Here is a 16,362-nt window from a genome sequence, read left to right on the forward strand (position 1 = left end):
GCTGGCCTGCTGGGAACCCAGCCCTCCCCACGCCGCAGAGCGCRGCTGCGCCGGCCGGCACGCCGCGCGGCCAAGCACGCTGGCACCGCTCCGCGGAGGAAACCAGCGGCACTGTGCACAAAAACACACCCGGGGAGCACCTAGGACCCCGAGCACAGGTGCAGAAGGGCACGGAGGACTGGCACAGGTCTCACGTCCCCCCCCATCCAGCGCGGAAGGGCAGCTCTGGTCGGCCCAAGCGGCACCCGCACGCCCCACTCACCTGCACCGCGCCGCCCAGCACGGCTGCCACGAGCCCCATGGCCATGCTCAGCGTCTGCGCCTCCACCGCGCTGCCGGCACCCCGCGCCAGGCTCACGCACGCCCGCTGAAGCGTCGCTGCCACGAAGTCCACCACCTGCCAGCAGAAGAGAGTTTGGAGGAGAAGTTAGAGAAAGCAGGTCAGCGCGGTGCTCCCCGAGAGCCCAGATGGGCCATCACCGCCCCGGTGAGCAGCGGGGGGCGGGGGGGGTTCTGTCTAGAAACAGAGTCAAGCGGGGATTTAGCAAGGCTCAGATAAACTTCATTACAACAACAACAAAGAATGATTGCCTGCATGCCCATCGCAAGCTCTCCAGAGCAGCACAGCGCCATTCCTCTGCAGCCTGCACCAAGAACCGAGGCTGGGGGTTTTYGCAGAAAACTACCCTTTTCCAGAAAAACACCATGGGGCTTCCAGCTCCTGAYAATTATCGCAATTCATCTGCTCAAAAGCTCCCCAAGTAGGGAGCCAAGGGATCAGACATCATGTGCTCACCCAGTCTACACCTGAGAGGGGCCGCTTCCAATGCACATCCGTGCATGTATTTTGTGATTTTATTGWAATGATTTTTKTTCTTTTTTCAAGCTAATAATGATCCTGCCTGGTTGGCTTTGCTCATCTCTACATTTGGCACCAAAATCTTTGATCCCACAAGCTTCCAGAATTTCCAACAGCGCTCGAAATCAACGCGGCTTTCTGCTCCGCTCCTTCGTCCGCTGGCCGCACAGCCTGCAGATCCTCACCACTGCGCCTGGGCCCAGCCGCTCACTCCCCGTGGCAAACAGACGAACTGTGGCCTTTCCCGTTTAATATGCTCCTTGCAAAACAAAGAGGACCCTCTGGAATAGCTCCTGGTTTGGAAAACAAAGCAACATGGCAACCAGGTAGCACTCAGCCAATCTGCACACTTGCAGCCTCCTGCCGTCGTGTCAGGCCGCAGGCACCTAACGAGCTTTCTCATCAGCAGGGCGAGCGGCAGGGCTGCACGCTGCCAGCCTCATTAACTACGACCCTATTGTACATATAAAGTAGGAAGGCTGGCTCTGAAAGACTGCAGAAAAGGCTTAGGCACTTTCTGGACTAATAAGCCCAGAAAGGTGCTGTCAAACRGCAAGAATTTGGAGTAAAAAGTGTCAAAACATCTGCTCTCAAAAATTAGTGACACACAAGCTGAATGGGTTGAAACTACATTTAATGAAAGGGTGGGAATATAATGAACAAGTAATCTATCAGTAGATAACTAGTGAAAAAAGGTTAAAAATATCTTATAGGAAAAAAAGGCTGAAAAATAAAATACGGAGCCACATTTCCGTATTATGCAGTAGGAGAGCACAGCATGTCACAAATGGCTTATCACGGAAATCAAGTCAGCCTCTTAAAACTCAGGGAAACAATGAGGGGAAGCAATGCAAATAAAATATATTGYGCAAGATATATTGCGAAGAGGTCCAAAGTTGTTGGCCAGTCCTGAATTCCAGCTCTATGAAGACAGATCCTGCTTGTTCCGAGTCTGTTATACAGAAACACACAGTCCACAGTGTCCACAGCAAGAGGGAAAAAAAAACAAAAAACAACAAAAAAAAACCCTGTGTACCGCAGAACTTGCTTAAAACTGAACTATGCAACTACCTGTTTAAACCTGAGGGATTTCTCCTTGAAATATGACACACCTAGTATTTACTTTTCACTCAAAATGTAATAGGTTTTTTGTCTGTTTGGGTTGCTTTGTTTTCTTCTAGAATCATGTGCTGGACTCGGAAACCAGGCAAAATCATTTTTCATTCCTTGATTTTGACTTAAATACCAGAGCTGACCCTGCTTAGGTCTCTGGGTGGCAGAGAGGAGGGTTCTTGCTGCCCAGGCTGGGAACTCTGCAGTGCACGGCACGAAGGAGCGAGGCGCAGCGGTGACACCGGCTGCGTATCGCGTGTCACCGGGGAGCGCAACACAAAAGATCCCATTGTCTCAGAAAGAAACCAAGGAGAAAAATGCATAAGCAGTGACTTGCACTGCTTAAGCAAGTCACAGTTAACTATCATATTCAGGTCATTAAAAAAAAATTAAGAGAAAGATGAGCAAGCTAAGACACAGTGAAGCCCTGGCTGCCCAGTGCTGCCCTCGGCGCGCGCCAAAGCCTTCCGGAGACCGGCAAGGTGCAGCTGCAGCTCAGGCAGAACTCCCTCCGGCACCGCTGGAACGCGGTGGAGGGACGGCAGCCTAACAACCCTGCTCGCCATCAGGTACGAGGCATCTTAGCTGCCTTGGAAATTATGACATTTAAYAGATTTGCAGCTGCCTATTCAAGAGGATGCCTAAAAGCACGGACTGCACAAACACAGTTACATCAATCTTAACGGCTGCATGTACTACTCAGTGCAGGTATTACAGCAACAGACACCAGAGAAACACCACATATGGTCTCTTCGATGACAAGGGAAGGAGCAGGACTTGACAGCTGCACTATGCTGCATTCCCAGCAMGCTCTGCAAAGTCATCAGATTGGCAGCCTAGTTGTAACGGCTCCTGTACATAGCTGCAGAAATGTGCCAGGAAAAACAGTCACCAGCACTACGGATACGCAGCAAACATACCAAAGGTCTGCTGAGTACTGATATCTTTAAGCTTTGTAAAACTAGGGTAGCATTTTGCTCAGAACAAAAAAGAGAAACTGGTAAATCGGGGTTTGACTAATGCACAGACTATTATCTCAGCTTTTAAAACACAAGCCAAAACAGATAGGAGATGTCTGCTGAGCAGGCTTCCAGCTGTACCTACAGTTGACACAGTCCTTCCTGATGATACTGCACAGTCTGGTGCCTTGTTGAGACACAACCGCRTCTGGATTCACAGGGAAGGTCTAGTCTTCTCCAGCTGTTTCTTAGCAATTGCTATCGAGGGCCCCAGGGGCCCTGTGTGCACCAGGCYATTGGCTGCTGACCCCTGCGGCTCTGCCACGACCAACCTGAGCAACATCTGTGAACACAGTGTCCGAGACGCTCTCGCACAGCAGGGCCACGAGCTGCAGGACGAGCAGCTGCCTCTGCTGCCCCGCACGGTGCTGCTCCAGCTCCAGGAGACTCTCTGCAGACAGGGGAGCAGCGTCTGAAGCTGTCTCACCCTCTGCAGCCACATGAGTCAGCGCCTGCAGGAAGGAAGCACAGGGCACGGAAAGGGAGGCAGTAGTTAAATACAGGCAAATCAGTTCCAGGAAAAGGGGCAGTTGCCACCCCACTGACACAGCCCAGGGCCACCTCTGCACGGCAGGCCAGCGGTGCCTCTCCTGCGGCTCTGTGCTGCTGCTAACGGCACCCGCCRGCTCCTCCGTCCCCTGGCTGGGTCTGGGGCTGCCTGCCTGGCATGCAGCAGGACTGCTCCACTGCAGGCCACACCAGGCAGCTCAGTGCTCCCAAGACACGTACAGTGGATCATCGGTCCCTTTTGCCATCTACCACCCAGACTACGTGGCCCACAAAGACCAGAGCTCCTTGCAGACATGCCCCAAACACAGAGTCTRCCAGTAGACTCCGGCTCCTTACCTTCAGGCAGCGGATGAAGAAGTCTCCGGCTAGACCACTCTTCTGGCAGTGAGACAAAAGCTCCACTAAGTTCTCCATGTGCCACTGSTCTGAGGAAACCTTCTGAAAAAGGGCCTCATCTTCATCACTGAAACGGGGTCACTACGTCACTAACATGAACAAACCCAAAGCCTCTTCTGCACAACTCCAAGGCAAGGCAAAATCCTATTTTTGCCTTCTCTTAGAAAYCTTCCTTCCCACAAACACTGCACTATGCATCGCAGCTCCACAAAGGACAGAGTAGTTCAGCTGCCTACTGGCTGCCCTTCTAGGAGGGCAGGAGGACGTGGGTGCGCCACGCAACGGCACAGGACTGCTCAGGGCAGCAGCAGCAGGCGACAGTGGGCAGCAGGAACCACGGGCACTTTCTGAAGAATTTCCTAGGTCAAGTTTTAGTTTCCTTGGACRCCACAAGTAACATTTCTACTCATGCTAAAGCCAACAATGCTCTAAGGGCCAAAACTGCCTCTGAGCACACTTTGTATATGTATCGTGTTCACCTGGGAGGTGCCGCCGAGCCCAAATGTCTCCAGCTCACAAGTAGAGATGAGAAATCCCGCCGATGCCACCCCAACAGGGCACCCAGTGGCTGTATCTTCCACAGCCCCACACACCCTCCTCCGCATGCAGATCCCACATGGCTTCAGCGCTTCGCAGACCTGGGGAGCTCCCACTCCCAGTACCAGCCTGCATGGCACTACCAGAAAGGGGAAGGCTAGAGGCAGCTGCCAAACTGCTGCTCAGTTTGGTTAGTCTGAATGACCAAGCATTCAGTTTATTAATTAACCAGCATTCATTAAAGGAGCATTATTAACAGAAACCATGAATACAAAACACATTTTAATCCACCCATCCTATAAAGAAGTGGCTTAGCTCTAGCTAATCATGCAGCATTCACAACCATAAAAATAGGATAGACATAGGCAAAGTTGTAGCTGTTAAAGAAGAACTTTAAACCTATTTAGTTTAACACGTCTGAGACAGACCTTCCTCTAGTTCAAGTGAGGAATAGCTYGAAATGAAATTGAAATAAGAATATTTGTATGGGGGTTTATTACACTCATAATGAAATGAGTGCACACAGCTCTCGACACACCCGCACAGTGGCGGCTCTCGGGCTGGAGTTGAGTGCTCTGCCCGCTAGACAGTGTTGGCTTGTATTTATAGGTGCCAGTTAAAAATAGTTCTCTCTTTAAACCAAATGTYGTGCTTGAGAACAATTCTCACTTGCATGGCTGGAGTCTAATGGCTGTAGTTTATTTCCCACATGGCCATGCTCTGCCTCTGCTTGTAGAGGCCACCTACGAGCCAACAGGCTTGTAGGAGCAGGAGGGGGGTTCAGTCACYGGCTCAGCTATGTTGGCATCTCTGCAGAGTCCTTACTGCACTGCTGCCACCTGCACCCAAGGAAATCTGCTCGCTCCATGCAGTGGAGACAAGCTCAGGATGGAAGGGGGAGTGAGGGGGGAGAAATCAGCATCGCTGCTTCGGGACAGCAGAACATGCTGTTCCCAAGCTACCCCGCGTGCCAGGCTGCAGAGACGGTGTGTTAATGCTCAGGCAGAGCAGGTCAGGTTTCAGGAATGAAAGCCAGTTCTGCACTATGCACAAGTAACATGGAGGCTGTGGGGAAGCATCGCGTGTCGGAGCTCAGCGCAACATCCCGGGTACCCMAGGGCTGGGAGGGGACAAGACCGTGGTGGACCAGCCCCAGGCTTGCTGGGCGCTCTGACTGGTGCCGCACCCACAAAAGGCTCTGCACACTGAACAACGTTCAGCCATGCCCCAGCCGCTCTCACCTGATGGTCTCTTCCACAGCAACCACAGCACCGCCCTCRCTGCCTACACGAAGCTGGCACTGTGGATGGAGGAGGCGCACGCTGCTCTCCAGCCCCGCAAACCCTTCCAGCACAGACAGCGACACCTCTCGCTCTGCCTTCTCCAAGAACCACAGTAAGATCTCCTGGCACGGTGAGCTGGCAAGAAGAGACGAAGCAGCAGTGACCATGTCCTGCTCTGTGCATACAGCGCTGCAACGCAGCAATGGGCCTCAGGGTGAGGGAGAGAGAGACCATGGACACTCCTTGGGATGCTCTATGGGCTGAGAGCTCCTGGGCCCTGAAGACATTTGCATCAGTTCTAAGATCAGTAGACTATCCCGTCCTTCCAGCATTTCACTAATGGAAGGATTTGGGTCCTTAAAGACTTCACCCTAGCAAGGAATGGAGAACTCTGACTGAATGGCATGTTTGTACAGGGACAGCCACTTCCAAGCAGCCTCGGCACGGAGTGCCTGATGCTTCACACCAGTCTGACAAAGCACCGAGCTGTCAGCTGTGCCAAGGGAGAGGAGGAAGGAGACGRGGAGCACAGGAAGGTGGCATATAAATTCCTGCCAAGTGAAGATGCAGGTTAATGAGATTGAGTTACAGTGCTGTGCCAGAGGTCTGGAAACCTGAACACTTCCAGGCAGCTGTGGTTTTAGACACCTCTGCCAAATTCCTTTGTAAAGGGAGAACCTAGCAGAAATTCTGCTCACCCAGCAGCAGTGTTAACTTGGCTTGTTCAAAGCACTTGCCAGTGCACTCATTGCTCTTTGAAATGATTAATGATGTCTTTAATAATAGCAGAGGCAATGTCTACATAGAACCTTGGAGGGAAAATCTCCATTACCCATGTGTCAACATCACTAAAGCATTAGCATAAACCCACCAAGACTGTATTTACCAGAGTGGCCCAAATTCAGGACAACACTGAAAGTCTGGCAGGAGAAAGGAGAGAGGACAGCCAGCACCTGGGTCATCACTATCRCTGTCTATGACTGACATACGCAGTGCTTACCACCATACATCAGTCACGGGGGAACGGGGCACAAAGTAAGATGGCCACAGCTGCTGAGAGATGCGGASAGAGTGATCCCAAGTGGGGCGTGGGCAGGTGGGAGAAGAAAGAAAGTCTTATTTCAGAGAGTCAGAGCTCAAGCGCTTTTATCCAGTTTTAGTCTGTTTCTAAATCCTTCCACACCTAGTTAGRTCCTGCATCATCTTCTCCGTACCCAGGCAAACACCATCCTTCCTTGCAGGCAGGCCACCTGCAGAAGTTACACCCATGGCCCCAGGGCTCCTGTAGGGCATGSCAGCCTCTACAGCAAACCCTGTGGCTTCAGGGAAGACAAAACCTAACGTGAGAACCCTTCCCCTGGTCACAGGTCTGGCAGTGAGGTCATGCACTGTGCGTATGCCTGTGGTTGCTGCCTACTTTGAATGAGGGCTCTTTAGGGTAAGAAATTTGGTCTTGAGTTCTGTGCATATCCTTGCAGGACACGTCTTTTGGAGCTGGGCACCACAAAGAAGAAATCCCAGAAATTCCACAAAATCCTTCCTTACCGTAAGTAGGACACATTCTGCTTGGTGAAGGAATAGAGAGAGAAAACCACTCCCAGGACTGACTGTAAGGATTCCAGCAGCAGGCGAGAGCTGTTGTTTCCAACTACGTACACCTAGAGACAGAGAAGGGCACAGAGAGCAGAGTCAAACACCTGCATTGAGCAGAGAGAAAGCAAAGCAAAGGACAGTAAGCAYGTCTGTGCTCACAGAGGCTGCCAGCGGAGAGGATCACAGAGACTTACAACCACCTCTTCTTTTCAGTCTGAAGCTCATTTTCCCTGGTCATGCCATACTTTGTACCAAAGGCAGCCTTGAGTACCATCCTCCTTCTAGCATTTGCTTAATCACAGCAGTGCTCCAAGCTACAGGAGCATTGCAGCAGCCATTCAGGAAGCCTTAGGCATAAGATCTTAAGTTACAGACAGATGCATTAGGCACTTTTGAATTAGCAAATCTTTATGGAAATGCTGTACCCAGAGTCAAGTTTCCAGTTACACAGAGATCAGTCCCTAGCAAGGCAGCTGGGCTGATGTGTGCTGAGCTGACCGAGCGGTACACAGAGTGCCTGGGAACTGCAGGCTGGTGCAAGGGCTTGAGGAGGTTACAGAGCTACGCTCCTTTCCTCCATCTTAAGCAGCACCTTCCTGAGCCAGTACAAAAACCCTCCTAAAAGCCACTACCTCTTCCCATTCAAGCTGCAGTTAACAGCTCACTGCTCACAAATGCTACATCACTGYGCACAGAGCACAGGAAAAGTGTTCATAGAAGTCTTATGATGTAGGGTTTCCTTTAGAAACCTTTAAAGGAACTGTCCAAGCCTAAAAGTCATGTAAGACACTGYCAGTTAATGCCATATGCTGAGAAAGCTCCATTTAGAAGACTTAAATAGCAAGCCTTGACCAGCTGGACTCAGCGAGTACAATTTTGGTGACATTCAAATCCACATTTTTCTAAGCTCTATCTCCCTCCGTTCCTTTGAGCTTAGAGAAAACTGTCTCTTAACAAGCTCTCCAAGGAACTTCCAGCAGCACAGATTGATGAACTACCTGTTCAGAAGTTGTTGTCCCTTCAAACCAGAGCACGATCCACACCTCCGACATCAGCAGCTAGACAGCAAGGGCCTGCTTTCAGGGCTAGAAGTACCCAGGGTACAAACCAAAGGAGAGTTCCTGCCTGCAAGGGGCAGTGTGACARCCCAGGTATGAGAGCGAGGAAGGAGATTTTCTTGATAGTGTTTTGGCTTGCTGTAYTGATGCAAACTGATGTTTTGCCTGTACTAATCCCTACGGAGCCATTCTTCATAACCAGAACCTTTTGTACACAAAGCCTCCCTGACAAAGCCCCAAGGATGGCTTCCCACTCAGCATCAAATGACACTTGCTAGGCAAGAAACCCCTGCAAACCTGCAGGCTGGAGTCTCCATCACTAATCTCACTGCTGTCAGGCCTAAAGCACTATGCCATTAAGGAGGGATCCGCCCCRAACTCCAGAGACATTTTCATTGTGAGCAGCAGCCACAGAGCAGCCCTCCAGACTGGTCTCTGCCTGCCAGCTAGTTACAACAGATCATTAGTACGCAAAATACTACAACAATCGCAGCATTTAAAAGCTTAGCCTGCCTAGGGGCATGCCAGCAAGCCAGTCACTAGCTGCTTGGATTCCTTGGCTCAAGATGTCCTTCTGGCCTGGAGCTCGCTGTATGAGGCGAGGCTCTGCTGCTGCTCTCAGGGCAGGGAGCAAAGCCTGGAGCACGGTGCTGATGACTGACTATCTAGGTTAAGTTTTGCACTGTACTCTGCTGAGAAGGCCACATTCCAGCCCRGGATCAGCCATCAGGACACTCCTGCTGCACCTTCTCCTGTGTTAATGCTGTAGGTGGCACTGGGCATCAGGCTGCTGCAACGCGGTCAGCTCCCTCTTGCCAGTGCAGCCTCTGCACTGTGTTATACCCCATCGCAGGCCACGCACGGCTCTTCGGAGACGATGCACGGTAAGACTCATGCTCAAGATAATATGCTGACAGCGACTCTGCATGCTACCTTTCCTGTGCTGCCTCACTGGGCACTGGTGATACTGGTGTGCACAGCAGAAAAGGAGACAGGAGAGAAGGTTTCAGAAGAGAGGTCTCCACAAAACAGCCCTTCAGAAGAGATCTATTCCGTCAAAGGCAGTGCAAGAATGGATGACACTTCTGCAACTGCCAGAGCTAAGGSTTGCACTGCTGAACACTCGGCGCCCGTCACACAGATCAGCTCTAGGCCTGACTGCATCTCTCTCTAGGCCCTAGACCACACGAGGCCAGCTCCAGAGGGATTAGGAAATGAAATGGCTGGACACCCAGCAGCAGCTGCCAAAGCATTACCCTCCTACAGCTTAAAAATTAACASCATGCACACAGAAACCTGTGCCATGGGGTTACACTCAGTATGTTCCCTGCAAAACAAAGCTACTCATTTTTTCTCTTCTTATAGGAAAGTACCTTACTTSTGCAGTGGGACCAGACACATTATAATTCCTTTAGCCACCTGACAGATGCCACCAGGAGAAAATGGGCTACTGGGGGCAGAAATAAGGGAAAACATTTCCTGARGTTTGACATGCAACTGCCTACAGCCAGAAGAAATGCAGAAAAGCTGCATTGCTGCTGCCTGCAGAAAGGCAAAGAAGCATTAATGGGACAAAGTAGGGCTTGCAGATCTGCTCCTGGGTGAGGGCTCCTCTGGGAGGAGTGATGTGAGGACCTAAAAACTGTTCTCAGCAACTGAAATAAGCTTTACGTAACATCCAAAGTGAATCTCTTCGGAGAGCCTGGAACTCCTCCTGCAGATCCCTTCTGCCAGGCTACAGGATCATGCCTGGCCTCTGGTACGACAGACTAAGGAGCCTCACAGAACTGACTCCGACACACAATTTTAGGCAGACAGCGCAGACCTTTAGTATCAGATATCATAACAATTCYGGTCACACACTTCACGAGAGTACARGCTTGCCTACAGTGTCTCAAGGCTCAGAGTGAACAGGTGGACTCGGGTATCTGAAAGCTATACTGAAGACAGCGCTTAGGTTAGTGAAGCAGGTTGAGCAGCGGAGACCACTTCTCTGTAACCACACTGACCCAGTGCACAGCGAGTGCGGAAGGGCCGCTGAGGCAGCAGTCTCAAAACCAGGCTGAAGCAGTAAGTCCACATTTGYTTTTTCTGACTGACCCCAAAAGCACTTACAGACATATCGTAGCTAATAACCCCCACACCGCTTTCCTTCCTCCAACCACCGTCTCTTCCCTGTTTCTGGGTCCTAACCTCAGGTGTCTGAGAGACAGTCTCCCCGCTTGGGGCTGAGCCACTGACCACCCTTTTCACGTGGGGCACACGGGCTCTCCTCTGCTTCCTAACAGCAGCCCCGAGCCAACAGGATAATTGCTGTCTGCTGTGGTCTGGAAACAACGCAGAGCTAACGCTCTAGCAGACATCTCCTTGGCTTGGTCCAGCAGCGCTTCCACCCCCAGCACAGCACCCCGCCGGCGCTGTGCCCTGCCCCGCAGGCAGCAACGATGGGCGAGCGACTGCGCCAGCCCCACCGCCGCTCCTCCTCTGGCTCTCTGATGTCCTCTGAGCTCACCTTCACTCTCCTTTTCACGCCTGTGACAGCTCAGCAGTCTCGGAGGCACATTTACCCTGCTCGCTTCTCAAGTCCCTGCTGCGAACACTTCTCTGCTGACTAGCTGCATAATCACCAGCTGCGAGTGATATGCCGAGAAGACCCTGCCAACCTGCTCACACTGCAGGGCTGAGCAGTGCAGCGCAGCCTGTCACTGGTGCTGCCTCCCTCCCCAGTGCCTTCTTCTCCAGGTCACTCAGCTGGAAGCATTTCAACCGAACACAAGAGCTGCCTGCTGTCCCTCTGCCTGCCAGGAGTTAATGCTGCAGGAACTGCAGAAAAGCTCCCAGCTCCGGGCCTGGTTGCTCCAGCGCTCTGGCTCAGGCTGCCCCCTGCAGACCTCAGGGAGGCAAGGAGAGCACCAGCGGGAAGGCAGTGCTTCTTCCACCCTCCCCAGGGAGCGCAGGGGACACTACAAACCGCGTTATGCAATGCTATAAGATAAGGAAAATGAGGCACAGAGGCACTAAGAGGAAGGTGAGTCAGGGACAGCCTGGGAGGAAAACTTAGGTTTTCTGCAGAATTTTAGCACTTAYGTAATGCTCCCTACAATCAGAAGTCTTCTTTTCACTGACAGCTGCATCTCTGAGGCTGGTGGGTGAACAGCTCATTTCAGATGGGCCCTGGCTGCCCAAGGCAATGCAGGAGCCCAGGCGGACTCCTGCCAAGAATGCTCTGTCTGCTGCCACGTCGCCCGCTCTGRGGTTACCTGAGCTATGATCAAGGCTGGAGTCCTGAAACTTTTCTGACAGTGTAACCAGACATAACTATCCYGAGGAAAGCTATTCAACTCAGCAATGCACAAAGTCCTGCTCCAGCTAATGGAAGGAGAGGATACGACAGCACCACAGAGACTCCTCAGTATCAGGCTGCTGCTCAAACTCTTCTTTTCTGACCTTCAGTAATATAGCAAAAAGATAGCAGGGCGGGGGGGAAGACAGTAAAAACTCAATGCCATCTCACAGAACAYTTTGGGGTGAGAACACCTGAAAGAATCAAGCAACGCCTCTGGAATCTATCACAAAGCTGCAGTGCCCCCACTGCAGTACTTAATACAAGGTTATTCTGTGCAACTCCTAAGCCTTGTTTCAGCACCGCGACTGCCTGAGACACGCTGGTTTGTCACAGTCTAAAACAGACACTGAATGGATCAGGAAGTCTCAAACCATATTTTCCCTAGAGTAACACCCTCATCTACCCTCAGACCCAAATCRGACACTGTACCTTGAACACATCTTCCACACATCTGCTGAGCTCTGCCTCTTTCACCAGAACAGTCCCTGCTGATAAATCTTCCACTGCTATCTCTGAAAACAAAGAGCAGAAGTATCAGCACTTCCACATGCTGAGGAGTCTCCAGCAGGACAGTTTCACCATACCTAAGGCAGCAGCACCAAAAAGCAGTTTGATAGTTTTTCCCTCCATCAGGGCAGCACAGGAACCAATGAGCCCCCAGCACCTGTGCTAAATATCACTGTGTTGCTGTAAACTTTGCAAGGTTACCAGTAAATCAAAGCATATCACAACTTCTCAACAGGTTATTGCTTGGAAAGCTGCTTAGTCARTGTGAGGAACTGATGGCTTCCATCTGGTAGCCCAAAACAAGACCACTGGACAGTGGGAGAGTTTCCCACAGAGCAGGATAGAAGCTCTGCTACTTGACTCTTAAACTACAGTAGAGTTTGACTCAAGTGCTAGAAAATACGGTGTACCTAGCCACAGAGACATGTTCAGAAATGACAAATTGGACCTTGCACACACACTAGCCAAGTCACTTAGTCCTTGAGGAAATTCTAATGGAAAGAGGAAGATGAGTGGAAAGAGAAATCAGATCATTCTTCTCTGRTTAGGGGTTTGGTATGGCCCCTTACAGACCCAGCAAAGACCAGCTGTTACCTGCAGCACTGGAGCATCGCAGAAGTGGCGCCAGCATGGGCTGAAGCAGGTATTTCTCTGCCAGCTGAGGGTGCCCTTTCGCCATAGTTAGAAGTGCAGTGGTGGCAACTCTCTGGAACTGGCGAGCTGTCAGTTTATCCTGGATGTGCAGCAAATCCAGAATCTGGAAGGGAAGTCTAGATCAGCAGCCCCTGAGAGGGCGGCAGGGCCCAACTCCCTGCACCAACAGCAGAGACTGCAAAGACTCCTCAGYGCTGCTTTGCAGGGCATTGAGCATGACATTCTAGACTGAGAAGAGGCAGGTGTCCTCCCTGCACACAGGCTAACAGAATATGCATTTCTGGACTCATATTAAGAATCTGCACAACTTTCAAAGCCAAAGGCTGGAAGCAAGAACTCCACAGCATAAAGTTCCTTGAAGGGCAGTGCTGAACAGTTCACGTGATTAGGCAGCACTGTTCAGCATTTCAAACAAATACAGAGAATGCAAGATGGGATGGAAACACRTCCTACTGACAGAGCGCCAAACATCTCCATATCAGAGCAGCCAGGCTCAAGATAGGCCTTATTTGAGCAAGAACTATACTAAATGCAGTATGGACACGCTCCATTCTGGGAGCTAGGTACACTGGGAGGGTGGTCCCAATTCTTATCTCATGGCCATGGCCAAGGTGCTGCAGAGAGGCAGAAGAGAAGGGCCTACCTGAGGGCATACGAGTTTGTAGTAATCCTCGAGGGAAAGACACTGCTGAGGGCAGGTGGCCAGGATCTTTGCAACTGCATCACATTTTCTCCAGTCCACAGCTGCTGCTTCGGCACCAGCACCACCTGCTACACCAGAAGAAAGCCAGGATCAGCTCAGACTGACAGCAAACAGCAGAGTCATTTCTGGCTGAAGCCAGATGTTTCTAGCCAAGAATTGGCTTTTYGGCTTTTAGTAATCTCTTTAAATTGAGCATCTTTCAGGAGACACTTGTGCTTAGTGAGGGAAGGGGAAAAAAGCTTGTCCAAGGCCTTGGTACTGGAAACCAACTTCCACGAATAGGCATAAGAACCGAAAAAAGAAGGGAGGCAGCACTTGGACAGCATCTTTAGATTGGTATTGACTGGAAGAGGCTTTGGCATTGACAACTGTGGGACTCAGGAATTGCARCTTTTAGTAAGGACCTCTAATGCCTTTAAGCTTGAGTTAAAGACATTCACAGTTCAGGAGTTCACCACCCTTTCATAATCAGAGGCAAACTCAGTGCAAATTTTATAGAAGTTAATTAGCCTAATAAAAGTGATCTCCACTTTCAGGAATCTAATGGTATTACCTTTTCYGGGCTTCTTGTGGGACAAAACGTCTTAGACCCATCAGAGCCTTTTTTCATCAGTGATCTTGGAAACCAAGAGCAGCATTAGAGCACCCTACTCACCGCCTGTCCCCTCCATGATGCCCCGAACCACCGCCTGGACCCCGTTGGGTCTCAGCAGCCTTTCTGAGAGCAGCTGACCACAGAGGCGCCGCAGCCACGATGGAGCCTGTGCAAGGGCCGGCTTTGCGTCTTCCCCAGGAGAGGCCGATCTCTGAAAGGAAACAAAGGAGCAGGCTAAGAAGCATATTCTCCCCAGCACACGCTCCCGYGCAACCCTCCCTAACAGGCAAAATAAAGTGCTCCTTGCCCTGGAGGACTTGAAATGACATAGAAGCACAGGACAGGGAAAACATTTTAAATAAACTGCTTCGTCATCTAGCAGCACAAAAAGAATTAGGGCTTAATGAGAGGGACTAACCTTCCCAGGAGCAAACTCTCACACAGAGCTTTCTTCCTTTAATTAAAATCTCAGGGTCATGCATCAAATCTGACTGTCTCGTTATTGAAATGATGCACAGGGGAAGGTCATGGGACAAGTCAGATGCAAGGCACATAACAGAATAGCACTTGTGACTCCTGCGATCACTAGACACACAGTGCTGTGCTGAGGAGGTGGCACGAGGAATCCAGAGGCTGCGCGGTCACGCAAAGAACGTGTTTGGGACAGTTACAAATGGCAGAACTGTCCAGAGGCTGCAAACCTGCAATGCGAGCAGTTTGAACAGATGTGTTTGCCTGGACGCCCAGAGGAACAAGGCAAGCTAACAAACATTTCTTTACTGGGAGGGAGAATGTCAGCTCAGCTTTTATCTAATACGACCACCCCTATTCTTGCATGAAAGAACCAAAGTGTGTACTTTTTCAGGAAAAGAAGGTTTGAGGAGGAAACAATATTAAGAAAGCCCAGAGTGCTGTAGGTCCAAGGCCAYTGGCCTCTCAGCATACCCAGAAGCAATGGGAAGTGTCCAGCTGCCTCAGTCAGTGAGGTCTGACGCCTAGAGCACTCCAGCATGTTGCTCTTTCATGCTGCTTTTATCCCAGCGCTCCAGCGGGAGGGAGGAAGTGCTCAGCGAGTGCAGCTGCCTGCCTTTACAGAGACGGTGTGAAGTGACAACGAGCTGCAGCTCGGATCTACCAGTCCTACGGGACAGCTACCAAATGAAGTGGCCGTGCCACATGTTCCWCCTGCTTGGGAATCACCCTCGATTCCAGCCAAGCGGTCCGACCAGCACAGCCGCAGAGAGCTGCCCCGACCGTCAGCCTGAGCTACCCCGTGTGCAACTGGCAGCTCCCGGCTGACCCGACCCCAAGCCGTGAGCTGGAACCACGCCGCGGCAGGTGGACCTGCGCGTGTTTAAAGCGGGGAAGCAGTCCTCTTCCCGGAGACCTGCTAAAAGCAGTGTCAGTCTTTGCAAGGTCACCTRCTTCCCACTGCCTTTGAAAAGGCAGCCAAAAAAAAACCTGTCAGCGTCGAGTTCGCATCACTTCGCCCTAGAGACTTAATAGTGACTCTCTGCCAAGTGAAAACAGGGAAGTCATGAAGCAGAAGGCACCGTGCTAGGCCGGGCAAAATAGATGCAACCGCTCAGCAGAGGCTGCACTCGGTGCGACGAGCGTCCCTGAGTTCACACAGCACACAGGGCTCGAGCACAGGCGTCCCCGGCCTCCTGTCGCCRAGGAGCGCCCAACGCGCAGCCCGGGGCAGCAGCAAACCCAGCTGCAGGACGGTGCAACGCGCAGCGCGCACACGCCGCGAGACTGACGGATTCGCTGGAGCYGAGACGCCGCCGTCACCTGATGGCACCGGGCAGCGAGGACGCGCCTGAAGCGCCCTCCCAGCTGCCTGCTCCATTTTACCAAAACAAATTAGCTCCTGTCCCACAGCCTGGGTACAGATAACGCAAGATCTCCTGGATGAAGAAGCACCCAAAGAGACGCCGCGCGTCCTCCAGGCGTCCGCAGCCCAACCCAGCGCGGCGCTGCCCCGCGGCCCCCGGGGGAGCGGGGACGGCCTCGCCCGCTGCCCCGGTACCTGCGCGGGTCCGCCCTGGAGGACGAGCAGCTCCTGCACGGCCCGGGGCTGGTAGACGCGATCGAGGAGGCGCTGCAAGGTCTCCCTGCACTGGGCTCGCTCCTCTTCCGAGACGCCCTGCAAGGCAGGCGCCGCGGCGTGAGGGGGCCCCGCGCGG

General features: G+C 51.9%; 1 protein-coding gene across 1 annotated transcript in view; it reads right to left on the bottom strand.

The window, feature by feature from the left end:
- The window catches only part of TANGO6 (transport and golgi organization 6 homolog), a 38,124-nt gene that overhangs the window by 20,884 nt on the left and 878 nt on the right, over positions 1–16,362 (bottom strand). Inside the window, exons 2-11 of the mRNA XM_085305754.1 lie at positions 16,206–16,356; positions 14,234–14,384; positions 13,519–13,643; positions 12,816–12,978; positions 12,144–12,226; positions 7,263–7,375; positions 5,676–5,852; positions 3,838–3,964; positions 3,264–3,443; positions 263–397 (exon numbers count right to left, since the gene is read on the bottom strand). Coding sequence (XP_085161880.1) covers positions 263–397; positions 3,264–3,443; positions 3,838–3,964; positions 5,676–5,852; positions 7,263–7,375; positions 12,144–12,226; positions 12,816–12,978; positions 13,519–13,643; positions 14,234–14,384; positions 16,206–16,356 — 1,405 coding nt within the window. The remainder of the gene's footprint in view (positions 1–262; positions 398–3,263; positions 3,444–3,837; positions 3,965–5,675; positions 5,853–7,262; positions 7,376–12,143; positions 12,227–12,815; positions 12,979–13,518; positions 13,644–14,233; positions 14,385–16,205; positions 16,357–16,362) is intronic.

Source organism: Rhea americana, unplaced genomic scaffold, assembly GCF_003343005.1.
Source record: "Rhea americana isolate MKP2758 unplaced genomic scaffold, rheAme1 scaffold_226, whole genome shotgun sequence".
Classification (NCBI taxonomy): Eukaryota; Metazoa; Chordata; class Aves; order Rheiformes; family Rheidae; genus Rhea; species Rhea americana.